Consider the following 27,860-nt stretch of genomic DNA (forward strand, 5'->3'; position numbering starts at 1 on the left):
GCCCTTTCAAACATTACTATACATCCGCTGAAAATTATCTTGTTTTATTTCTTATAGGAATCACATTTTCCCTGAAAAGTGTCATGTTTAGGACAGCATCATACTTAAAATGGTGTTAGAGAGCAGTGGCATGCATTATTTGGACAGGCACTACTGCATCATAAACTATAATAATCTAGATGATCTTATTCATTGTTGTGATATAAACATTAAATATTCACTTTTTATGCTAATGTCAGTTTTCAACTGTATTTACTAGTAGTTTGGGATTATTTTCATCTCCATTTGTTTGGGACCAAGACAGACATTTGCCACAGTCCAGTGGTGTGAGTGTTCACAGCAGAGTTAGGAAAACTAGATTCAAGTTCCTGATTCAAGGAATACGTTATTATTGTGTAGTAGAGCAGCATGAACATACAGACCTTGCCAACAAACAGATGTGTAACAAATAACTGAGTTTATCATCAGTTTCATCTCCTAAAGGAAGTGGCACGCAGGCTCTCAATCTAATTGATCAAGTTCACAGGAGGTAGTAAATCTTGCAAATCAGTGTTTAATGCATGCAGCCTTGGTTTATTTAAGCAGGAGGATTGTCTGCCTCATTGTGCTGATGAGGGTCTTCACACTTCTGTGGAGTTGTTTCTGATATTCTCTGGTGTGAGTTTACCATGACATCTCAATATGATTTCCCCTGGGGAACTAATCACTCAAGGAAGTGTTGGGCAGCCAGCAGCTGCATCATTAACAAAGTCATGAAACTCCTTTGTAGAATTTGGCTTCTAATTTATCGATGGTAACTCAGGAACCCCGAAGTTACATTGACATCAAGTTTTCTTTGGAGGCCCTGACAGATATCAGTACCTTTCAGGACAAAATCCTGAGCAGCAGGTTCATGAGGCATACTTTGGATGACAACCTTTATCATTTGACATTCCCAGGTTGTCTAGTCATGTAATTGTTTCGCTTGTGTGTTGAGTATGTGTGTTTGGCGCTATACATTGCTTGTGGAGGTTGAAAACAATGTTAAAATTGTGACTTTCTCTCTCCAAGTTTTTTGTCTGAATTTCACAGTTGTTTTCTCTGGATTGTCTTTATTGGATGATTGAGCTTCTGATGTGTGGCTAGAACTGTAGGATTCCCAGCAATATGGCTATTTCAGAAAGAGAAGCTAGGAAGAAGGTTTAAGTTGAAAAGCTTTAATAAAGTAGCTGTTTCCAAAACTTGAACTCCCATAACCTAGTAACTTAGGAATCAAAAAAAACCCCACCCAGACTGCCATTAAATATATGTTCTATAGACCATTGATTTTTCAAATACAGCCTACAAGTGCTGATTCTGCAATTGGCTGTTTGTTATAATCAGATCTAAAATCCCTTTATCTCCTAGCAGCTGATGTCTGTGCTACAACCTTTGGCTTCAGACTTCTGGTAGGAACACGGTACCCGTTTCTACAAAGAATGAAACTCTAATGGCCTTATCAAATAACAGCAGTACTCATTGTGTTTAACAGTGCTGGAAATTAGTTTCTCGGGCACTGATCTTGACAGGTCAGCTGTCACAAATTGGTAGACATATCGGTAAATACATCAGTCCTATAAACAAAATTCTGTCTGCAAGAAGTGGAAGTTAAAATTGGCACACTTCTGAACAAACGAAATGTTCTGAAGCACAAGGATGTGCAGGGAAAAGCCCTTCTGCAAAAGGTTTTCCTCATGTTCCATTTATTAACTTTATCTGCATAGTTTGTGCTCCATAGAGAACACTATGGAGTTCGGTGCTAAAGTGAAATATACTCCTCCTCCTTGCACCTACCCCTACTGTGTGAAAGAGGAATTTTTGTCTAGCTCCTTTTGAATAAAAGGAATAAATTTATGGTTTTGCATTGCCATGTTTCCAGCTCCTTTTAGGAATTCTTAGTGTTAATGCAGAATGCAAAATGTAGGGGATTCAAAAAGTCTAAGGCCTTGATATGAAATCAGATAGAGTTTTTGAAGGGAAAAGGAGGGAAGAAGATATTGAAATGTCAGTCCACCAGTGAAGTAATAAATGAATGTATTACATTCCCCATTTCTTAATAAATATTTAATTATCATCTGTAGATTGTGCAAGCCATTTTGTCCAAAACCTTCCATGTATGTTTATCATATACCTACTGCATAGGACAGCTGAAGAAGGTTTAGACAGTAAACTTTCTTTACAGATTTGAAACACAATATATAATACACGCACCTATATTGGTCTTTGAAGTCTGTTGAACCATATTGATTTATGTCAGCTGACAAATTGGTCAGTTTTGTTTGGCAATAGCAAAAGCTAAGAAACATCTGGACATATTTCAGAGCAAGCATCTTTTGAATTTAAACGATTCCATGGCTATAGGTATCTACCTGTATTGCTGCAGACACTGTTATGTGCAGAAGCTCATCTGTCACTCCAAACTGGCATTACAGGGGGAGAGTTCTCAATCTGAGATATTTAGCTTTCAGAAGTGTCATGAGAAAGCTGACTATTATTCAGTCATTCTCCTTCTCCATCATCCAGGTCACCTGGGTAAAAGGTGTAGCTTAATTCTTTCCTCTCTTGTGTCTCAACTTTGAAGATTTAGTGACTATAGAATAATTTTCATCAGTTGTGATAGTTATGATGGCTGAATATTCTCTGAATGTCCTGTTCTTTTCTAGTTCCCTGTTTATTAGTTTAATGCAACAAAACAAAAATAAAACTATACAGATCTCTCCCATCACATTTTATTTGTTGGTTTGATTTTTGAGGCTTTAGGATAAAACTGAAGTCATAGAAATAAATCATGTAGGACATCTAGCCATAGGCATTTTCAGTGAAGTAAGTTCTTTCCAAGAAGGTTTTGACTTGTTACATGAAAATTAGCTTCTGGCAGGAAGAAGCTGCAGTTCACAGATCTTGGACTATGTTTAATTTCTACAGGACATGCCTTCAGCTAACAACACTGTTTCCACATATGTGAACATAGTATTGCTGTTTAAGAGTAGAGCTGAAAAAAAAGGAAACAGTTTCTACTTAATACTATTTATGACTCTACTGATCAAAATGACACCACGGATTCTGTCTGAAGGCAAAAGGAGCGTCTGGCTGCTGCTGAAAAGCATATTTAGTTTGAATAATCCAAAGGTCATTTAAGATTGACTTTTCTATTGGACCTATTCTATTGAATTTTACTGTATTTCTTTTCAGAAATGCAGTAAAATTATTTTTTTAAATGATACATTTAATTGAAAAATAAAATATTTAAACGTAATATTCTAGGGAGATATCCTGAACATATGCATCCAGGTACATCTAGCAGATGCATGAAGTACTAGTAGATATGAGATATTTGATCATCAGGAGCCTGGGAACTTGCGAGGCTGTCATTGTTTTACTGATGAGGTAGAAGTAGGGCAAGAAGAGAGAAAATAGGACTTAAGATAGGATCTGAAGAAAGTCCAAGAGAGGAGGCAGTTTGACTCCATAGAATCTGTGTCAAGAATTTATGACCATCAGTGAACAAGAATGTTATGTGCAGAAAAAAAGGTTCATCTTTGATAAGCAGTAGGGAATGAATTGAAAAGTAGGAGGGGATCTGAGCAGAGAGGGAAATGTGGGATAGTGAGACCACAGATAATCCTGAGGACTGCCAGGCAATATAAATTTACTGGAGAGAAATGACATATCAGAGTGATTTAAGTGAAATAATATGACAAATACTACAGATAATAGGGCAGTTACGTTACAGGCATTGATGAAAATGCATTCAGGCAAGGTACTTGTGTATGTCTGTCCTCTGAACCTCACTAATTTGGATTCTGTGTTAAAAAACACACACTTCTCTTATCCTCTCTGGATATCAGTCTGGATTCAGTGAAGCTACTGTTAAATGTTGATGTAAATACTGAAAGATCTCTGCCTAACAGTCCTTCAGACTCACTGTACTTTCTGTTCTAGTTGGCAACGTGGGACTCTGAGAAAGGACTGAATGGTAGTCTACAAGAACGACGTCTGGGCAATGACTTACAAGGACTGACACTCAAAGTGGTGACTGTCTTGGTATGATCCTATTTGAGTTCAGGAAACAAATGCTCAAAATAAAAAAGAATCTGACTGAGTATTTTGGGCACTTCCCCAAGTATTTTTCCCTATCATTTTCAGTTCTGTATTTTTGGATGATCAGTTACTTAAGCAAGAGAGAGAGATGATGGCCTTTTATTATTTTATGTGAAGCTGTGCACTATCAGAGATACAAAGCATTTGTTTGTTTGCTTATGCTGTTTTTCTGCATTGTAATTCCTACTGCGCATGCAACCAGCACAGGTCCTGAGTGCACAGGGGTGCGTTCCAGATAGCGTATTCTAACTTGAAAATGCAGTTTCCAGCATTTCACGGATTTTAAGATCAGATGGGCCAATTATGATAATCTAATCTTGGCTCTTGTACACTGCAGGCTGTAAAATTTAATCAAGTGTTTCCTCCATCAAGCTCATAAATTCACATTGAGATAAACTATATCTTTTAGAAAAGCGTAGTCTTTCCAAAAAATCATTATGCTTTTGGGACTACTGTCTGTTAGTGTCCAGAGTGGTAGCAGAGCTCCTGTCAGCTATGTGCTAAATTAGGGGCAAATTACGGCTTGAATGCATTCCTGCCCTAAAATATTGTAGTTTGCACCTTGCAGAATATGGTGTCTTTTGGTGATTTTTATTTCTCTTTTTCTGAATCATGCTACAAATAGGAAGTATTGCATAAGATCATTAAGGCGCTCCCCCCAGCCCCCAGTTTTCTTTCCTCTGTCTGGTGACAGGCGAGGTGATGCCGTAGCTTACGTGGGAGGTGGGCAAATCCCTTCTACAAGAATGTCAGTACCAGGTTGCAAAGGTGGCCAACTGTGATGGCTGTGCTGCCAGCAGCCCTAGTGTTCCCCCACAGGAGAGCCCATGCCTGACAGAAAGCACACCACAAAATGCTGCATTTCCTTGGTCCTGAAACATACTTTAATATAAAGTACTCCAGAAACCAGCAACCATGAAGGTTATTCTTTGAATTTTCAAAATTTTAAATATTCATGAAATGCAGCATTTTTAGCTCTTGTCTCAGTGAGTCTCCTGGATAAAAGATTAATTACTGTCTGTAAAAGAGGGCTTTCTAAATCTGATATGCTCTGAGATAGATGGACAGTAGTAATGTTCCTATCTAGGACTCACATGCTTAACATCTTGAAGTAGGTATCTGTGCCATCTTTATTGTCAGTTAGAAGAGGCAGGTACTTCAGAGAGCAATTCATCCTGCAGAGACCAGGAAGCTGCTAGAGTGGGTTGAATTGTCTTCTGGAGTCTCTGCCCCTTCTCATGAGCTGTGGAAGACTCAAGGCCATGGACAGGACTCAGGTGCTGAAGCACTGCTGTCTGGTTGGGATGCCTCATAGTATCCCATCTGGCCTACAGTTTTTGGCTCAGAAGGTTATGAGTGTCTCAAAATCTCTGCCAAGCTGTCCAGAATTAACTCAGGAAACATCCTTTTGCCAAGAGAAGCAAACTAAAAAAACTTGTTTCAAGTATCAGTTAAGATATTGTTTTGTTCTCAGGAAGAACCTTTTGTGATGGTGGCGGAGAACATACTTGGGCAACCAAAACGATATAAGGGATTTTCCATTGATGTCCTGGATGCACTTGCCAAGAATCTGGGCTTCAAGTATGAGATATATCAAGCTCCTGATGGCAAATATGGACAGCAGCTTCAAAACAGCTCCTGGAATGGCATGATTGGAGAACTCATTAACAAGGTACACAGAGAAGAAGCTGCATTAAAAAAAAAAAAAAAAAGGAAAAAGAAAAAAAAAGACTCTTTGGAGTAGGGTGTTACAGCTTTGTAAGGGGGTTGTTTAAATTCTCCCCTTCCTGCATTCCAAATTACAAGAGAATGAATTAGGATGAAAGCAGCAGTGCAGAACACTTCTGACCTATGGGTGGTTTGAGCATGGTGTAAACTGTGCAATTTAAGACCCTGTACACAGGATAGGAACTAGAGAGTCTGTTGTTCTATTTCCTCCCAACTATTTGCAACATAAATTATATCAGTGTAAATCTGTGTATTTACATAGTTATGAGAGGACATGTATGTGTGTGTGAATGAATGACTATAGAAAATAGAGAAAAAATAATGTATTCTTCTTAAAATATTAATTACTGTTACTTTAATTTTTGTCATTATGTCTTTGCTACTTGTTTGTAGGTATGACTTTATTTGGGTCACTCTGGGGCAATGTGTTTGATAATGGTCAGTTGGCTGACTCCAAAACAGGAAAAGTGTCCTTAGTAATATACCATAAAGAAGTGTTTTGAAGGATCAGAATTTAAACTGATCTCAAGTTTATTAATTCATTTAAAACAGAGAGGACCAAATTTCTTTTCTTAATTACAGTCTTGCAAATCAGGAGTAAGTTAATTGAACTGCATTGAAGTAAATGGGAAAAGTCCGTAGCTTAGAATCTCCTGGAGAATGAAATTAGAGTGTATTTTGTTCATGTTCTTGCTATCTGACATGGGACAAATGTTAATCAAGAAGGAGAATCAAAGGAATTAATATTCCATGTTGCTGCACTTTGTAGAAAAGGTTACTCTTCTGCAGTGGAGTTATTATTGAAAGTGAAAGCTTTCTCATTATCTAGTAAGTAGGCGGCTCAGTATCTGGTAAGTAGATGTTTAGGAAGAAATAAAAGCAATTAAAGCAATAGCAAATGTGTGTATGATAATGGGATATTCTTGGTTGGTGCTAGGAAATACAAATAATTTTTTACTTATTTTGCATTGACATAAGCTGCTTGAGTTTCATTGACTTGAAAATGTGGTAAGAAATCCTGTTAAATTTCATTGGAAATTACTTTCTTTGAAGCAACAAAGTATCTATTATGGTATTTTTTAATGGTATTTCTGCTACTAGCTTTTCCACGGACTCCAAAGGATTTCAAAGCAGACTTCCCTCACCTAACATTTGCTTTACTTTCCCAACAAAATGTAGAGATAGGAAACAAAAAGTATGTTCTATTTTTTGAAGAGAACTGTTTTTATTAAGATGGAAAATTATTCAAATCTAATTGCAGCTCTTTATAAGCTTTGGGAATCTTATTTATTACCTCCTGTTTTATCTGCCATTGAGTTTGCATACCCTTTATGGACCCTCTATGTGTACAGCCTATTCTCTTTAAATGTTGAGGGTAAAGCAGTTTCAGGAGCTGAGTTGTCTTTGGTGCATTCTTTCAGTTACTAGTTTTTGCAATCGCTTTATTCATTGTAAAAAACAAACAAAATCTTCCCCCCAGTTGTCATATGAAAGCCCTTCATGAATATGGGTAGTTGGCAACTCTGCAGGGAGAACAACAAACATTAGGTCTTTGCACCTTGCTATCAAATACACAAGCTAAATAAATGATGTTTCTTTCTTATTGCTTGCAGTGCATCAGGTTAATATGGTTTGGAGTTTCAGGCACCCTTTAGAAAACAAGTGAGGGATAAAGGTTAAATAAATTGCACTCATTCCAGAGAGGAGTCGGGGTGATGCTTTTCGTTCTAGAATACTTTGACAGGTTATGTTTCACTATTTTGCTTTAGACCAGTGCAATTAATTAGCATTCAAATGATGAAACTGATTCAGGGTTTATTTTTAGACAATTTATTTTAATTTGTCTAAATGTGTTAAATTATAGAAAGAAATGCATGGAATCACTTGGTTCTTAAAAAGCTTCTCCTTAAGGCTCACGCTGGCAGAATTCATGGTGAAAGGAAGAGATCTGATCTGTTGCGTTTGTCTCGCAGAGAGCAGACCTAGCCATCTCAGCCATCACTATAACACCAGAACGAGAGAGTGTTGTGGACTTCAGCAAGCGGTACATGGACTATTCCGTGGGGATCTTAATCAAAAAGCCCGAAGAAAAAATCAACATCTTCTCTCTCTTTGCTCCTTTCGACTTTGCGGTGTGGGCTTGCATTGCTGCAGCCATCCCTATAGTTGGTGTCTTGATATTTGTCTTGAACCGCATCCAGGCAGTCAGGGCGCAGAACGCTTCCCAGCCGAGCCCTTCTGCTTCCTCCACCCTCCACAGTGCCATCTGGGTCGTGTACGGCGCCTTTGTTCAGCAAGGTACTTACTCTCTTATAAACACCACTGACAGATGTTCAGAACTGTTCTACCTTGGTTAAAGCAGGTCAGGGCTTGTTAGTCTTAGCCAGAATGGTCTAAAGATGAAACAGAAGGCTCGTACGGGTAGGTAATACATTTTATTAGCCCAGGTGATGAAAAGTGGGAAGAGGTAGGTCAGTCTGGGGGGTTATGTTCTGCTTTTCTGTCTCTCAGCGTGTCCAGAAAAACCACTCCATGCAGGCTTTTCCACTGTGGGAAAATTATTGCATGATAAATAAACTACAGAGCTGCTTGGTGTGGAATTACAACACTTCTCCAACTCTGAAACTGACACCTTTTCTAATTGCTTAAATTTAATTTTAGAAATTTATATGTTTTTGAACTAATGTGAGACAGTTTATCTTTTCGTTCTTTGATTTGTAATGATTTGTAGTCACGTAACTATACACTCAGGAATCTCGAGGCATAGGACTAATTCTATGGAATTCAGCAGGACTGCTGCCATTAAAAAAGTTACTTTTGTAAATAATTGTTTGCAAAATCTGCCCACACAGTTTTTGTCCTGTATCTATAATGTTAGTACCATTCTTGGAAGGCAGGTTTTGTTGAATGCTGGGTATGTAACAGCATATGGGTATGTTGTTAACTTTTTTCTACATTTTTTTTTACATTGTGATTGCAAGCTTATAAAGCTTCAGCTGGAAAATCCTTACTATTACTGTGAAACTTGGTCCCTCATCTCATTAAGGTGGCATCCCTGATGTGTTTAAGTACAGTAAGATATAATCAGCACAAGCATATGCTGAAGTGACTAGCACCAGCTGTATGGTGAGGTTTGGTCTCCAGCAATGTTCAAGCATAACTGTGCCTGAAAGAAAGCCTGCTAGAAAGAAATCTTTACATTGTTTGAAATGTTGTAAGGAGTAACAAGTAATGACACTAATGCTTCAGTCTTTGCAGATTTAAATAGAGCACAGATAGCACACAAACCATTGGACAGTTTTGTGTTTTTTTCCCAAATCTAAAATGGTCTTTGAAAACAGAATATTACTATATTCTGAACACTAATGATTTAGTTCCTGAATATTAGTTGTGCTTCACCATTAAACTTTCTTTATTTAGAATATTTTTCATGTTCTGTAGAATTGATCCTCAATAATTCCCAAGGGAAATATTTTGAAAGATGATTTTCTAGAACAGTAGCCAGGGCAAGATGCTGACTGGAGAAAATGTAAATTCTCAGTCTTAACGGAAGCAGTGCTTTTCTCACAGTGAAAGGGCAGCCTGCAGGGGAAGCAGAAATGCAGAGGGGAACCTCCAACAAAGTTTAACATAACAGGGCACACAGAGGGTGATCATAAATGGAAGCTGCTGAGAGACCCTCATTTTCTCTGTTTATTTGTAGGGGGCGAATCTACTGTCAATTCTGTGGCTATGCGCATTGTAATGGGAAGCTGGTGGCTCTTCACCCTTATCGTGTGCTCTTCCTACACAGCGAACTTAGCGGCATTTCTCACAGTATCAAGAATGGATAATCCTATAAGGTAAGAGCCTCTTCTTAACATCAAGCCAGAAACCTGGCTTTCACAGAAAGGTATTATCCATTTGAGCACTCATTCTTGCAAGGAGGAGATAACTCTCTAATAAAATACTCTGCTTATTTGCAGCGGCTGCTCTTCTCTTCTCAACCCCCCTTCTCCTTCATTCCTACAACCCCCAAGCAGTTTTGACAGGTGCATGGAGGGGACAATGGCACTTTAATTGTGTATTTTTCCAGAAGAGATGCCTTTCGTGTTTATATGTATTTTGCTTAACTAGCGCTCTCACTGCTTCAGCTGTTTTATTTCTTTGCTGAACATCAGAGGAAAACCGTCACCTTTAGGGAACTATATAACTTTTCACTTCTCACCTTCAGTGTGTAATTTTATGTTCTCAATATTTTCATATACACTGTTTTTTATACTATTATTTGCATGTAGGTTAATATAGGTGGTCTTTTAAAATATAAATGGCTAGATTCAGTGGCATTATATGCAGAAAAAGCTTCTTCTCAAGGAGGAAAGATAACCGAACTTCACTCCAGGATAATGATGTAATATAGCAGTTGTTTTATTAAGTTTATATACAATTCTCTACAGTTGTGTTGGCAATATTGTGATGATAAATTACAGCTTCTGTAACAAACCCAATTTATCTTGCACCTTTGACTTCTTTCCCCTGCCATTTGCCTTACCATACCCAATGAGAATATTTTCAATACACCAGACCTCTTAGCAGCTCCACAGAGCTGCTTGTTTTTTGGTGGCAATTTATGGGGGGTGTGGGGGGAGTGGGGGGGTTGTAATTTGTAATAATTTTAAATTTTCCTCAGAAAATTTAAAGGCTAAAGAATATTTTCATTTTTTCTTTCAAAACACAGACAAAATTTCCAGCTTCACACTGTCATGGAGTACTGGGAGGGTCATTGATCTTCCATGGTCAGTGCCGACAGGATTAGAGGCCTGGTATCTCATGTTTGGTCTGATGGTGATGAAGTGGAGAGGTGGCCAGAGGACAGGCAGTGTGACACAGGCTCTCCTCCTAGAAAATCCTGAGCCAAGGGTTTGAGGTGCTAGAGAGCGACACAGTTACTCTGTTGGTCTCACTTGGGGTTGCACTGGCAAAACTGGGACTGTAATCTTTGTGCTCAGCTCCTGAAACAGAGGTGCTGGCATTTAAAAAAGCTGCTTTTGCCTTCTCTGTGGCATCTGCACAGAAGGACCTAAATAAGCATGTTTCTCATAAACATGAGTTTAACAGTACTTTCAGTTTTTAACTTGCCATTGTGTACTTGCAGGTAATGTAATGCTTTGTATGGATATAGTGTTATAATAATAATAATAAAACCATCCCAAAAACATTAAAAGTTTTGGTTTTAAATTAATTTTCTGTTAGTTTGGCCAAAATAAGTGGGTTTTAACAGTAATAGAAATAAGAACTGCAAGTAATTTCTGGAAATAACGTGAGAAACTAAACAGAATAAAATTACCACAGGGTATCTGTGAGGCCTGGCTGTAATGCAAATAAGGTTAAGCTCAATGAATAAATTGCTTTTGAAATCCAAGACAGAAATAGTTATCCAGAAAGCTTGAGTAACGTTCTTAAAAATTTCTGAAAGTTCTAGTTCCTTCATGGCAGAAGACATTGTCTGTTCGGTCTACTGAGCACCTCCCAAAACTCAGAAAACAAAAAAGTTCAGAGAAGGACAAAAGTTGGGGTGAAATGCAGTGAGGATTCTGCAAAAAGATACACATGTTCAAGAGCAGAACTATGAATTATTAGAGAGGCCTTTGAGGCTGAGCTATTACAGCCTTTACAAGGGGTTTTGATTACCCTTCTTATTAAAATGAAAGGACATCACTAAGAATCTTGAGGGAGGGGGAGAAGATTTTTGGGTAAAGGAGTTGCTTGGCATTGTTTTGGGACTTTAGAGCCCAGGTGCCCTTCTACTGTTAGAGATGGCCGCTGTAGAATTCTAATTCAATGCTTTTCTATACCTAAAGGTAGGTACCACTCTTCAGGTTCCTGAAATCACATCCCCTTGTACAAGGTGAGGATACAGAAGGAAGAAAGCACTCTACTGTGATCTGCAAACACCAGCAGAGTAATTCAGGTGCCAAACCAGAAATGTCAAAAGTAATTTAAGTTGCCATAAGGTTCACTGCCTGTGGTCCAGCTACTTGGCTCTAAGGGCAGAGGTGTTTATTAGGTGTTGTCAGCCACAATGTGGATTATTCAAATTGTCTGGGGTGTCTAAAGTGGTCCTGGATGCTTCAGCTTAGGCACCTGAATCATTCCCCAAATAATCTGAAATGGTAGCTGTCAGAAAACTGTTTGGTTTCATCACTGGTTGGCATAACTGAGCCAGTTATGGGACTTGCTTGTCTTGGCTTGACTATGGCTATTTTACAAAGTTTGCAGGATCTCCCTGGGATCCTGCTACTCTGAGAGAGAGATCTGGATAAACCCTCGCATTGAAAACTGCTAGTGCCTTAGCAGAGAGGGGATGGGGTAAAGAAATAGGTTCTCTGGAAACTCTGTTGAGCCTTCATCCATTTCTAAGCTATGACGAAGATTTTTTCATGTCCCCCCTCTTTAGGAGAAACATCGTATAAAATGTTGTGTCAGATTTAGAACAAGTATTTTTCCTGAGAAAATAAATCACTACCTTACATGAATGCATTGTGGCCTGGTGGCTCAGCTCCCAGTACTATTTAGCTTCAGTATGATGTGGAGTGACTAGTTTTACCTTTCTGAATTTGCCACACAGCTTGCCCACATTACATCTTTTATGGCCCCAGAAAGGAATATTACGTGAAATCCATTTTTCCCACCCAAAGAGGCACAATGAGTTATAGGTGAAAATTTGCTCACCAAATCCATCTGTGTATACTTCTGTTGTTAACAAACCAACCCTCCATCCCCTCAGTAAATGTGTGCTGTTATCTCTCCCTCCATAGGATTGTCCTCTGGTGTTCAGTACTGCTGCTGCTAAATTGCCAGCAGGAGAGAAAATAGTATTATGGTGCTGCAGCAGCTGCAACATAGTTAAGATTTTCATTACAAGACTGATTTTCTTCCCAAGCCCCCTCCAAAATGCCTAATAAAAGTTGCTTCAGCATCAAATTTGGCATGTGTGGTCTGTGACTAGCAGAATAGGAGTATGTTTGATTGAATAACTAGGTGTCAATCAACCAAGTTATCCTCACCTCCGCAATTTCACTGCAAAACAAGTGTGTCATAGAAATCATAAATGATTTTTGTTAGAAGAGGCTTGGTGAGACATTCACTGAAGCAAAGGTGAACTGTTGGAAGGCTGATTTTTAGAATTAGCATGTCAGATGAAAGCCTGCTGATGAGGGAATAATTTTTTTTTTTTTTTTTTTAACTCTGGTATTGGCAAATCTCACAAGGCTTTTCCACCCTGCCATGAGTTTCAGGGACTGCCTGTGGCTCACAGAAAGGTGAAATACCCAGAGTAGGAGGCACGGCAGAAAGCACCTTTGATATGCTGCCTGTATTTCCTGACAGAGACTTCCTAAATCCCAAATGGGTTCCCAAGTGCTGTGCTGTCCAGGTGCCCAGATCCCATGGAAGGAATGTGCCTATCTTAGAAAAAACAAAAATCTTCTTGGATTTTCCTAAACCCTCAAGAGCTTCATCACAAGCATGATAATGGGGTGAGGCACTGGCTTTCTGGTCTGGCACAGCTGCGCAAGCTGCCTTGCTCCTCACATGGCCCGTGTGCCCATCACTCGTCCCTCTGTGACAGGGTGGTGGGGAGGGTCAGAACATGGAGTTTGAGACCCACATCAAAACCTCTGGCCCTTCAGGAGAACGAGGATAGCAGAAAATAGTGTGAACCTTCCCCAGCTGTCCTCCATTTTCCAGCTGCTAGCAGCTGGTACTTCTGTACCCCTTTGCTCTTTTAATACTGCTTCTCTGAGCTCTCTGTCCAAATTACCTCTTGTGCTCCTCTCATCTTCTCTCTCCCCAACCTCACAACAAGGGAACAAAGGCAATGTAGTGGTTACCTCAGGATTTCTGCATTTGTGGAGATTCACAGGCAGGGCAGATTTCCCGATCACACGTGGGCAGAGAAGTGAGACGTTACCTGGGTCCTCCAAAAGAGAAGGCATTTTCTGTGAACGTGCTGGTGGCAACCACTTTGGAGCTCAGGCTAGGAGGCCATGATCCATGTTCTAACTTTGTAAATAAGCAATTCTCAATTTTTGTTTTTAAATGGAAATCTAGGTAATGTTTAGAGCCCGTGCTAATACTTGACAAACTTATTGAAACGCAAATGATTTGCATTCGTTATTCTAATATTTGCCTTCAGAACTGTATGCAGCTGAGAAGTCTTCTAATGGGTCAGTCTGCCAAGTAAGGGCTGAATTATTACATGAGAGTTTGTTCTTTCTTTTGTCTTATTACATTTTCAAACAGCCCTTGGATCTGCTGTCTGACCTTCCATTTGTAATTATGAGTTTAATTAGCAGTGACTTAACTTCCAGCTTCATTTCTTGTTAAAAAGCAGACTACATGCAGTTCAGTAGCTGCGCAGATATTCTGAAGCTCAGGTTTAGGAGAGCTTGTCTGACAAGCGGTTAAGAATCACACAGGAAAATAGGACATAAAAAAGTAGGCTATTTGCAACTTCAAAAGAGTTTAAGTTTAAGATTTTATCAGAGTCATCCTTAACTTTTCCACATGCTGTGGATGTTCTGAAAGGCATCTGTATATATGCATTCATGGACTGCATACAAACACGTTATACCTGCTTTTAAATTCACAGCTGTTGTTTCATGATTTGGGATTTCCTTATTTGCATTTTGATCCCCAAATTTCATGTGTTTTGGTGACAGCTGAAGATTTACTGCAGCTCAGTTTGGGTGATAGTCTGGCACTTGGAAGACTTGGGTGCAAATTCTTTTTCTACCACAAGCTTTGTTTGATCTTGGCAAGCTTAGCCTCCTCTCTGTCTCACTTCCCCTTCTGTACAACAGGGTAACAATTTTTTCATATCTAATATGGCACGTTGTCAGTTTAGCTGCTTTAAAGATGATGGCCAGAAATGACCAAAATACCATAGCTCTGCAGGTACCAAAAAAGATGGATTTTCTGGGTTGCATACAAAACAGGAACAATCTCAAAATATTTTAAAAGAAAATGAGGGAAGTATTTTGAAGACACCAGCTAGAGGAAAATGAACAAAGGTTTCATCTGCTGTAGTTAGGTGGATTTGACTGGGTTGGTAGCAAGAACCTCACAGAAATCCCTCTGTATTTGCAGTGATTTTGCCTTGAAATTCCTTGTGTTTGAAAACAGCCTTTCTGTTGTTAATATCATACGTGGCTTTCTAAATATTTCATTGGATTTTCTTTTGTTATGTTTAATTTTGTTATGTTTAATTTGTACTATGTTTTGCAGTGTCTGTGCAGCACCTCAGGCATGTTGGCAGGAGGCATGTATGAATGAGCATGATAAAAAATAATTATTGTGATTATTATTTAAGGCCTGTGAGCAAAAGCTTCAATCATTAAATAAGTAGATTAAGTTAATCCATAAAAATGAAGACTAAAAAAGAGTGTAAGAAAGATGAAGCCAATGAGCAAGAACAAAAACTCAAAACTTTTTTTTCTTTCCAGAACATTCCCTGTTTAGACCACAGGGAAGAAATGTCACGGAAAATGCTCTGCAAGCTGTGCAGCAGGGCAGCAGTGCTCAAGGGCAGAGCTTGCCAGCCATTTGCCTTTCAGGCACAGTTCAGGACAAGACACTGTGTTGTTGCTGGTGCTCCCATCGTCTATCTTTTCATTTCGCTTTCACTGATGGTGTTGCCCAGTGGGTGCTTCTGGGAAACCCAGGGCTTCACAAAGTCTGGAGCCTTTCAAAAAGCTTTCTGAATGTTGGCATATGCCATTCAGCCATGGTTTTAAATGGATCCTAATTACTCTTGTAATTGAGCAAGCAGGCAAGCTTATAAGTGCAAATATTTCCCAAGGACGTTTTCTGGGGAAAAATAAGAATGCACAGCTGAAAATCAAATTTGCATTCTATCTCTCCAGGTGCCATTATAAAAATGTGGCATATATTGGAGATCAATAGAAAACCAAGAGATTTGTGACTCCACACCCTCTTCAACTCTACTTTTACAACACCTGTATCATAGCATCTCTTCATTTGTTCTTGTTACTGGGAAGTTCTGTGACTTAAGTGGGTTGAGGCATTAAAATTCAGATGCACGTACAGTTTAGAGAAGAAAATGATTTGGATATGACGTTAGCAAAATCTACCATCTGTGTAGGTAATAAAATTATTTTTTATGATTTTTTCCTTTTGTTTTGGAAGGGTGAAAATCTAGCAAGAGCAGCAACCCTCATGACAGCCCATCAAAATGTACATGGATTGGTTCAGATCTGAGATTTGATATGTAGTCTCTTCTTCTCGGCTCAGATTGAGTCACCTTTTAAGTCAGATTTCCTCATGTTAATATGTTATTCACTGGCTATCCATACAGTAGAGTAGCTGTATGCTTTCTGCATACATTAAATCTCATTGGCCCCTGACTTCAACTTTCTTTGTTGTCGCACGTGGTTTCTTTTTATTCCAAGAATAGTACCTATGGCTTATTTTTTGGGGTTTTATTTTCTATTTGACTCCTAAGGGATAAACAATACAAAATGCAGTAACAGAAGATTTTTGCCAAATATGATATTTATATTTCTATTATTTTTCTCTAAAGAAGCTGATTTAATGTCTTATATTAACTGATAATTAAATTTAATATAACAGGATATTAAAAATGCAAAATAATGATTACTACAGCAATTCAAACAGAGACGGCCTTAAAGCTTCAGACACCTCCTAGATGTAAAGACTACCTCAGTCCACTATTTTTTTAAGGACAAAACAGGAGTAAGAAGAAAAACTTCATGGTGAATTCTGTTTTGGAAATGGATTCAGGGTGCGGAACAACCATTAAAGCAGGCTGGCCAGTGTGCTTGAGTATTTGAGTTTCACTCCTGCAAAAGCACTGATATTTTTTTCTCCTATATTAGACACATATTTATTTGACATACAATGCAAAATTGCCTAACTGCTTTTTGCATGTTTATGTGCTCTTCTATGTGTTTGCCTGCTGCCCATGTTTGCTATTCTTTTGGACAGACCAATACTGTTATATGCCCCTGTGGTATATATCTTTGTCAGAACAGCATTTAAACAAAGACCCTCAAAGTGGGAAGCCAGGTAGAACCTGAAAAGTATAAATATCTTCATGACACTTGCTAGTGAAACATCTGCCTGGAAAAAACAAAATAAAACACCTGTAAAATTACTTGTATTTTACAGTATTTATCTGTGCTCATCAGTGTAAGAGTGGGCCCTATTACAAAAGCCATGCAGGTTGTTCTGTTACGGGGTAATATAGTGCATATTTCTGCATAGGTTTCCAAATAATCCGGAGTTAGAAGGTCTCTCTGAAAGCAACCCTGCAGCCAGAAGAAGCAAGTCAATTGCATTTGCAAAACTACCAGTAATTAGTAAGCACTTTATCACAGTAGGTTACTTCCTGTGAAACAATGAGATGAAGTTGAAAGTAGGGGTACCTACTTGTAAAAAGGGAAAGCTCTACCTGTTTTCTTACTTGCTGTCAGCTCAGACAGGACATACATGAGCTTCCAACTCTGTTAATCTGTTGCATGTTTTGGAAAATGCTTAATTTGCTCATTTAAAAAAAAAAAAAAAAAAAAAAAGTCTTTTCATCTTGCACAATTCCTCACCAACATCTCCACACAAGCAGTGGTTCTGTCATTCTTGCACCATGGTTGTTCAGCACCAGAATTTCCCACCCTCCTGGCAGCAAAAGTTATTTTCCCACCTTCTGTTTGTTGCCATATATTCAATGTCAGCAGGATGACTGTGAGTATAAGGAATATGCACTGAATTGTTTATTTAGAATCATAGAATGCTTTGGGTTGGAAGGGACCTTTAGAGCTCATCCAGCCCAAGCCCCCTGCAGTAAACAGGGACAGCTTTAACCAGATCAGGGTGCTCAGAGCCCCGTCCAACCTGACCTGGGATGTTCCCAGGGATGGGGCCTCCACTGCCTCTCTGGGCAACCTGTGCCAGTGCTTCACCATCCTCATTGTAAAAAATTTCTTCCTTACATCCAGTCTAAATCTATTCTTCTTTAGTTTAAATCCATTATTCCCTGTCCTGTCACAACGGGCCTTGCTAAAAAGATTCTCCCCATCCTTCCTGTAGGCCCCCTTTAAGTACTGAAAGGCTGCAATAAGGTCTCCTCGCAGCCTTCTCTTCTCCAGGCTGAACAACCCCAACTCTCTCAGCCTTTCCTCATAGGAGAGGTGCTCCAGCCCTCAGATCAATTTTGTGGCCCTCCTCTGGACCCACTCCAACAGGTCCATGTCTTTCCTGTGCTGAGGGCTCCAGAGCTGAATGCGGTACTGCAGGTGGGGTCTCACCAGAGCAGAGCAGAGGGGCAGAATCCCCTCCCTCAACCTGCGGGCCACACTTCTTTTGATGCAGCCCAGGATACGGTTGGCTTTCTGGGCTGCAAGCGCACATTGCCGGCTCATGTCCAGCTTTTCATCCACTACTGTGGATGTCACTGTGCTATGGCCAGTCCCATGCTCCACTTAGATGATCTGTCTTTCACATTGCAAGGTTTGAATTAATAGCCTGCAATAAAAACTAAGTAACGTTCATACCTCCTATAGCCTAAAAGTTCAGTTCATACAATCAATTCAAAAGCTGATCTCTTGGAGCTAAGTTCAGCAGCCATTCTTTCAGAGACTAAAGATTGAGCATGCCTATGCTGTAGGCTGCAAGGTTAAGAGTTTCAGTTTTGGTGAGCTCAGTGCACTGTCACCTGTTTCATGTTGTGCTGATGAAATCGGCCATAAATTAAGAAATCAGACGTTGTACGGGATAGCTAGGGTACAGGCACGTGTCTTTTTGCCATGTCTGCTGTGGACGCAGGAACTTCAGTTGACGGATGATGCAAAGAGCTTTGTGCAGTCACATCTGGAGTCATATAAGCTAGAGTCTTTGGTATTGTGAGGGGGATTTATTTTTGATTCTCTGATTTTTTTTTTTTTTTCTCCCATGAATTTGTACAATTCCCATGCATTTGTAGTACATACGCATATTTAATCAAATGGTTGTACTACTGTTTTATAATAATTTAGAAAAAAAATGCTTTAGGTTTTCTAGGTCCTGAAAGAGCTCTTGCTGACATTATAACAGCTTCTTATAATTTCTTCTTATACTTCCTCACATTAAGGTAGTTTGCATCTGTGTCTGATACAGTCTTTTTCAGGAATTGCCAGCCCTTCTGTAGTCCTTTATCCTTTAAATCAATGTCCCAAGTTGGTTTAAAGTTTATCCTCCAGTTCCTGAATTCTGCTGAGGTCTGGTCATTTGAAATCCATTACTTTTATGCTGCTACTTTTGCTTTTTTTTTTTTTTTTTCCCCCTCAGGATAGTGAGCTCCATCATCTTGCAAACACTTTTAATCTGGTTGCTTTTCTCTTTGACATTTTCATTCAAATCTAAAATAGCCATTCCCCTTATAAATGTCTCCATGATAGAAGATCATTTTTTCTCAGACCTTAAACTCTTAACACCTTAAATGATACATAGGATTGTATTTCATCTTCTGAAATAAAAGTTGTTCCAATATATTATAAAATGTTTCTAGACCATCTTGCAATGAGGTGGAAAACTCTAATCTTGCCATTTAAAGAAAAGGCTTTAAAAATTGAATTTCCTTATAAGGAGATTTAAAAACTATTTCTGATGATGTAAAAAAAAAGTAAAAAAAACCCAGCAAAACACACTGGAGCTGGGGTTCTTAGTTTCCCTGGAAACTAAAATGTTACTGTTTATTACCATGAGTGCTTTTGTATTAGTTTTCAGTTCCTGTGTTGCAAAAGATTTTCTAGAGGGAAAGAAAACTTTTCTGGAAATAATACTGTGTTGCTAAGGGAAGGATTGCATATGTTCTTTCCACTTCCTGGGCTCATCTGCTTTACTGGGCAATGTTCTCTTCTGCACGCATGCCCCCATATAATATAATATAATATAATACAGGAGTGTTTCCAGACTCATCTGGAGATGAGGGAGAGAGAATGGTGTTGCCTTAGAAAAGCTATTTTGATACAGCTGCCAAAGTTCCAATAAAAGAAATGTAATCACATGCACTAAAGTTGTTTGCCTTCTAAACCATTAAAACCAGCCTAGGAGAATAAGCCACTGATTTAATTTAATTGATTTATGAATAGTCATATCTATCTAAAAAAGAATAGAAAACCATCAGTCAGAATGGGGTGGATGTTAACTACTATGTTTCTTTCATATGGCAGTAATGCAATTTCCAAGCTCATATTTCAAGGTATGTAATTAGGCTACCCAATAAACTAATTAATCTCAATATAAGGAACAGCTAGTTGGTTTTGATGCGGCGCTGTCAGTGTTTCTAGTATGAGATTGGGTATTCAGGCGAGATTCATGTTCAGGGTGAGGTGAGAGAGGCAAAAGGGTAAGGTGTCTTCTTCTGTTTACCTCATTGTACGTCAGGATGAGGTGGGAAGTACACACCACGTGCTTGCAATCTGGGCCCTCTGAGAGACAGGCAAGTGGGCCTCCAGACTTTAAACTATGCATACGTAATGCAAGCACTTTAGACAACAATAATAACTGATGAATGCTATATGTGCTTTCAGTATTAATGAAGAGCCCTATGTTTTGATTTCCCAGGAGTACCCAGCACATTTTCTAGCAATCAAGATGCCTCTTCAGAGCCCTTCTGTTTTCTTCTTTCTCTCAACATCAATAGCTTCTGCTTTACTCTCTGTGGTAAGGGAAGGGTGTGAAGCTGTTTTCCAGTGTCACTTTGTACCTCTGACAGATCTGAGCCATGTGAATTCATCCAGCCCCTGCACCGTGGCTATGAGAATGCCGACACTGGTGCAGGCAGCAGCCCAGAGCTTTCCGCACCGAGATCCTTGTTCTCACAGCGTGCGACAGCTCCTGATAAATCAAAAATTAATAAAGAGTTGAGTAGGACCTTATCCCACACTGGGATTTCATGGACTTTAATGGAACTATTCACACTATAACGATATCCTAACAGTCATGGTATAAAGTACCACTCGCCCTGAGTAAGGACTTTAGAAGCCAGCACCAAGATGCCAAGCTTATCCGTTCCCCACTCTATTTAATTAAAAAGCTACTCTTTGTCATCTGAGTGCAAAACAGAATGGCAGTGGTATCAGTACTTATAACACCAGTTGAGAAGGAAGAAAGCAACTTCTTCCCTCTCAACCTTAATCATTAATCTTCATTAGGATTTTTAGCTTCCGAATGTGAGTAGTAGAAGACATCAGCGTAGCAAACAATTTAAAGTGCATCTGCATAAATAATAGAGGTAGTTTGTTATTTTCATTATAGGTAAAAGTATGTGTCAGTTGCCAGATGTGTTTGATTCAGACAATATGATTTTCATGCCAACTTTATGATATGTTTGATTTAGATGAAGTGACTAAAACCTGCCGTTGGGACTGAGTTGCTGTTAAACACCAGCTGCAGTTTTTATTTTAATTAATAATTTAAGGAGTAGAATACCTTGCTTTAATTAACATGTTAACTCTTCAAGGTACTCAGAGAAAGGTCACAATGGCAAAGTGGTTTAAAAGTAAAACAAGAAAACATTCAAAGGTAGTCCAAAAGATGTATTTCTTTCCCCCAAACATGCTGCAAGCTCTCGAGATATTTTCACCTTTTCTTCTTTGCATTTTAATTTCCTCCTTACTATTGAATGGAATACGGAGCGTGAGTAAAGGATGCAGGCTAACCCCGATTTTTTAGCAGGACTGATTATTCTGGATTTGCAGGATGAGCAGCAACTGCTCATAGCTGCTCTGAATCCCTTTCCAGGCTTTTAACTGAATCTGCAAACATCTTACAGATGCGATGTGCTGTTGTGCCAAAACTCTCCTTGATCCGTTCTGAAAATCTGCCCAGTCATGTAGTAGTTTAAATGTGGATCTGAGCATACAAATTAAAGTTCCATCTTTTGAAAACCTGGGACTGCATCTTTAAAAAAACTCTAATGTGTTTACTCTGGATGTCGCTGTCAGTCTACTTCTTTCCATTGTTAAATTGCAAACATGGGGGCCAAATTGGGTACTATCTCAAGTGTATGAATTTGTTAGAAGTATGGAAAAACAGGGTGGTAAAGAGGCGTCTTGTAAATGCCACTTGTAAATATAAAGGAAAGACTGCCTTCTGACCGCTCCCTCGATTAGACATCAGATAAACCCATATGTGATCATAAATGCCCAGCCATGATATCACAAACTATTGGGCACCAGTGGATCCAGCTTTGAGATGCAAACCCTCAGAAACTTCCACCACTACCACTATCAATGGAGTTATTTGTTATGCTATTGTTTGTTTTTAAAAACATTTCAAGCAAAGTAATCATAACTTCTACTGTAAGGACCATCATGGTTTCTTTCCCATATAACAATGCAGGAAATATAGGACATCCAGAAAGAAAAGATTTATTAAAAATAAGCAACCAAAAAAATCACTAGGTAATGGAAAAATCAGCAATCTAAGTGACTTTTGCTCTTATTGCCGGGAGGAGGTTTGAAGAGGAGAAGGGTTGGAAGTATAGTTACAAACATTGGACTGGCAATCGGGAGATGTTTAGCTTATTTCTAGCTGTTTAACAGATTTCTTTATGTGTGGTGCTGGAGCAGAGCTGGTGTCAGCTCTAGGCAAAATGAACTTCTACGATCCAGCGACAAGTCAAGTCACACTCGTGCAGATCACTGCAGATGACTGGAGTTGCCGAGGTGGTCCTGAGGGCATCGTTTAGAAATAGCAATGGATAGGAATAACCAGAGGTCTAATTTTATTTACAGAAGAACCTGTTTTACTGACGATGATGAGAATCCAGTTTGATTTTTGGATCCAAAGTTGAGTCTCACAGCCAGAAAAACTATCAAGCCTTTTTTTGAAAATGGGCGTGTTTCCTAAATAAACCACTGGAAGATATTAAGAAGTTCTATGAGCAATAGGCACAGCCTAGTTGTATGGATTTTTGTCCTACATTCCCCACACTTTTTTGACTTTAGCAAAAATGCTGCAGATTGTCCTGAGACCAGTAAAGCAAAAGTGAGATTTCAAGTGATGGTAATAGAGCATTTTCCTGCCACATCTCAGACTCTTAGAAAAAGTACACAAAGCCTATAAATGTTTTGCCAATACAATGTGCATAGCTAGTAATTAATTACTATTAAAATCATAAACATGACAGTGTATCATTTATTAATAGCTGGACTGTCTTTGCATTTCAGTGGGTATACACACAGTTTGTTCCCTTTTTTTAGCACTTAATCATGCAGTAGCTCTGCAGGAACAGAGTTCCAGGGAAAACGCTCACTCTGCAGTGAATGCTTTGCTGTATTGGAAATTTAGAAGACAGTTTAGTTCTCTTATCTTTCTCTTTGCATGTCTTTCTCTTTGCATGCAGGAACTGAGGCTGGTGGAAGTCATTTTAAAGAAATAAAATCATTGTAAAGGCTGTACAAGTTCTGTGCTTCTAGTACTTTGTGTACATATTATTTGGCTATTTTGTTTTGCCTTTCTGTTACTGTTTATACTTTTGTCTTCTACCCTGGAAACCTTGAGCATGCGCTTTTGTGTGCATGAATAGTTTCACTGATCTCAGCAGTACTGGTCTACCTGTTAGCTGTGCTAGGTACCCTAAAAAATAAATTTCTTTGGGGCAGCAGGAGAGAGAGGGTCCTGATTTTACGCCGGAAGGGTGACAGAACTGTTGCTATCACATGGGGCACAAGGGGCATGTAGCAAACCCTCTCCTCCTGTGGCAGAAATAAAGCTGGCTTTGGCTTCTTTCCCCCCAGTAAATCCATAACTGAAAGTTATATTTTGCTTTTGGTTGCACCTAATACAGAGCAGTGAGTCACCGTCCAGACAAGGGCTCATAAATGCCACCACACTGGCAGCAATGACCGTTATCGTCAGGAAAACAGCTGCTATGATAAGCAGCTGCTGCAGTGCCATTACCTGCTGAGGAGTTCAATCACTGTTTGTTTTAACTGTAGTAAAAGTATGTAGTTGACATGGCAACGTGTTCTGTGACCCATGCCAATTGATTGTTTTTTCCACTGGAGGAAAGTCCCTGCTCCTTTGAAATCATGTGTAGCAGCTGTTCCTGCTCCACTGATGATGACAAGCGCATACACAGCCGTAACTGTCTGCGCTGTTTGTCTCCTTCTGTAATTTGGAAATGTTTAGTCCTGGTGTGAAGAGCTGCAACTCCATTGATTCAGTGTAGTTTAATCTGTCAGTGCTTATGCCTTCCCTTGTAGAAATTCCCATGAGGCTTTTTCTGTTAAGGCTTTTGTTTAGAGTAAAGTGGATGGTATTTTTCATGGACAACTGATGAAATGAGTTTTTTATGAACTATAGAATGATCTATTTGCTGGTGAAGGACTTCATCGTACAAAGTGTATACTAAGCATGTACGTACTGCTGCCGATTTCTACTGGACTACCTCTTGGTAAAGTGAAGATTTTGCTTAGTGCATTTGCTGAAGAAACCTGTTGCTCTGCGCATCACTGCACTGAGGCAGAACAGAGAGCATTTAAAGTGACTTGATCTGCAGTGAAATGGAACGATGAAGAATTTGATCATGTCACTATAGAGAAGTTGGCAATTTAATGATTGATTTAAGAGCTCAGCTTGATTATTCACAATTTCAAAGGAAGTCAGAGAGATGCACAAATTAAAACCATGGACCTAATTCTTCTGAAGTCTAAGGTTATTAGATGTGGAGATAAACTTGCTTTCATTTTAATATTCTCTGTGGTTACTGCCATTCTAACAATTCTAACTTTGAACAATTTTATTGACCTCACTAAAAATAATCTTTAAAGTGGCCCATCTTTTAGTTTATGTATCTTACATCCAGTTTAATACACACTAGTAACATTCCTATATGGACCTGGAACAAATGTTGGAAATATATAGAAATATGTCACAATAATTTTTTTTTTTTTTACAGGTATTTACTTTTTAGGCTTACAAGTGCTAAAGATAGGTCAACTCTAATGTTGTCTTGTTATTCAGCTAATATGTTGCTCTTTCCAGTATAGCTGGAGGCTTATTAAGTATTGGCTGCCCTAATGTTTAGGGGGACTAACTGCTATTCTTTCTTCCATTTTTAAGTGGGCTTATGCTTCTGTAACTTGGAATCAGTAAGACAGTGAAACTCTTCACGTAAGTCTGAGTCAATGAGACTATCATCACCTAGTGGCAATTTATATCCGTAACAGATGACTTTTAGTTTTTTTCTGATCTTCAACCATTTAAACTATTCAACTTGGGTAGACTAGCTCTAGAGAATATCTTTATGTGGAAGTCTGAACTAATTTTCAAATGTCTTAAGACATGATATGCTTACTCATAAACCTTACTTAAAACTGGAGATCCAAAGGCCAAAGATTGTTCATCTGTGAAGAACAGACTAAGGTTCAAATCCTTTGCCTTGCTGCTTCACAAATGGATATAAAAAATATACAGGACTCAGGTTCTTAATGGAAGGATCTTCTGCTCATGTAGAAATTATCCATACCACTACACTACCACCCACAACCTTGATTCAGCTTTGCAGACTATTCCCTCCCTGGAGACACGTACAAATGAGAAGCTGATGCTGCAAAGCCTGCCTGGCTTCCAAGTCTGTCTCTCAGTGGGTGGACTGATGTGGTCACCAACAATAAACACCATTTTCTCATTTGTTCTCATTGTCTTGGCAAATACACCCACAGAGGGTGTAGTTGTGAGCAATTTTATGTCTCAAAATGTGAACGCTTTTCTGCAGTTCACAGTAGGCAGAATTCTCTTCCAACTCATTGGTTTCCACTGGTGATAACTTTGTCAAATAAATCACTTTTCAGATAGGACTTTTTATTCTAGGTTTCAGCTCATAGGTATTTCTTGGGCTTATACTGGTGGTATAAGGTTGTCAGATCAATTCAGCTACTTTTATTTTTACTTAGAAGTTTAGTGGGATTACTTTTTTCCCAATGCATAAAGCACGTATTTCCCTCCCATACATCCTGTTGAGAAAACACTTATAGTTAGGAACTGCACTTATATTTAATTCTGTAGATGTCATGAATTCCTAGCTTTTGGGAAAAAAGTTTAAAAGAAAATAAAGTAGCTTCAAGGTATTTAAAAAATAGAAATTTAGGACTTGTGCCATAAGTTTTGTGTGTGCATTTCTAAGGCTTCATTTACGTAGAGCAGCTTAAAAAGTCTCACCATCTCTGGGATGTTTTATCTTGATGGCAGCGACTACCTAAAAGATTATGCTGCATTGAGGAAAAATCTCAGGGTACTGGCTTCCTTAGGTAAAAGAAGAACATAGCTTTCTCTGCCAAATATGGAGAAAGCAGTAAATTTATGTTATTGTCTGTCTATGACTTAGGGATTAATATTAATTAAGAAAATTAATTAATTTTAGTTGAGAGGAATTATTTATATTTTATTGTTTGATAAAACATATGTAGCGCTGTGAAGGGAGAGGTTACTCGGAAGTGTACTCACAACACAGAAGAACGAGGGTAGAGAGGTGATCACTTCTTCTGCGTCTAACCTTAAGCTTTATTATTCCTAATGGTATATGTGCAGACAAACAAACAGGAACTAAGCATGAAAAATCTTGCACCATTTTTAAATAATACTGTGGATTCAGAAACTGCTGAAGCATTACTTTCCCATAAGTAATAGCCGACTGGAAAAATCCCCAGTTTTACAGTGTCAGAACATGGGCAGTTGTGAATGCTAACAAGAAGCTACCTCTCAATCAAGGAGCTGTCAGGATTCTCCCATTATGGTTTCTCTAAGGCTGAAGTCAAGATAAAATGCTACAGTTATTACTGTGACGTAAGAGACCAGTACTGCATGACACCATGGTGCCAGCTGACTGGCTTGTTTACAGTCATAGACTTTACACACAGGAGTCCAGATGTGCAGCTTGCTACAAACTTTTAAAAAAAATGAACGGTAAGGATGAGGAAAAACTCAATAAGCAAGTATTTTTTTCTTTTTTTTCCTTGTTCCTTTGTTTAAAGACCTTCTTTAAATTTAAAAAAAAAAAATTAAAGTTGCTGTGAAAAGAAAGAAAATATCATTTTTTTAAAATTTGAAATGATAGGAGCCTGTTTTGGGGTTTTTTTTTTTTGGGGGGGGGGGGGGGGGGGGTTGGGTTTTTTTTAATACTTTGATCACATCTGATGATCTTGATGACTCCAGTTGAGTTAACTGATCAGCAGTTACTTCAAAGCACCTAGTGACAGGTTTAGTCTGTTACTTAGACAAGATTTGTTTCTATTACTCATCCAGAAAGTCTTGGGTTTACAGCAGTTCCAGAGTAAAATAAACCTACACTGGCAGCACATTCTAGATATCTACAGCTACATGAATCTTTTACTGGTAAGAAAATATCTCCAGAAAGTGTAACTTAACCAGTATTGTTATTCTGGCAATTACTTCTAGACATCTAATTATAAATGCTAGTACAGCTTTTGCCTGAGTGTTTACTCTGCAGCATATGGTTTATGTCAATATGTTTCTAAAAAATAAAACAAGCAGAAAGTCCAGTTTTCAGCTGACTCTACGTGAAGTAATTGCAACTCTACTGGAAATTACGTATCAATTCTTGTATTTATCTAGCAGGCATAACTACACACATTAAATATTTTAGCCAGTAATAGAGTTTTAAAAGACACCATTTTTGTTTAGATTGACCACAGATACATTTACTTAAATCAATTGGTTTACATGTACTTGCCTATTATAGCAATCACACAGTGGATGTATTTATCTACAAATTGAAGTTTGGCTCCTATAACTGTGAGGAACATTGGCTTTTTCTGCTTTACTAGCTTTATCTTTAATCACACTTACAGAGAGTCCTTAATGGGTTGTGAAATCCAATAATTGAGGTGGTAAGGTTAATGGGGCATCTTGTTATGCTACACATTTTTGTTGCAAATAATTTTGTATATTAAATGCATGAAATCTTTGCCATAGGAAAGGCAGCCAAGAAT

General features: G+C 38.7%; 1 protein-coding gene across 3 annotated transcripts in view; it reads left to right on the forward strand.

Moving 5' to 3' along the window:
* GRID1 (glutamate ionotropic receptor delta type subunit 1) overlaps positions 1-27,860 on the forward strand; it is a 543,067-nt gene that overhangs the window by 482,883 nt on the left and 32,324 nt on the right. For all 3 annotated transcript variants that reach the window (XM_075717629.1, XM_075717630.1, XM_075717631.1), the window contains exons 9-12: positions 3,961-4,062; positions 5,594-5,791; positions 7,821-8,145; positions 9,551-9,689. In XM_075717629.1, coding sequence (XP_075573744.1) covers positions 3,961-4,062; positions 5,594-5,791; positions 7,821-8,145; positions 9,551-9,689 — 764 coding nt within the window. The remainder of the gene's footprint in view (positions 1-3,960; positions 4,063-5,593; positions 5,792-7,820; positions 8,146-9,550; positions 9,690-27,860) is intronic.

This window comes from Pelecanus crispus, chromosome 10, assembly GCF_030463565.1.
Source record: "Pelecanus crispus isolate bPelCri1 chromosome 10, bPelCri1.pri, whole genome shotgun sequence".
In the NCBI taxonomy this organism is placed as follows: Eukaryota; Metazoa; Chordata; class Aves; order Pelecaniformes; family Pelecanidae; genus Pelecanus; species Pelecanus crispus.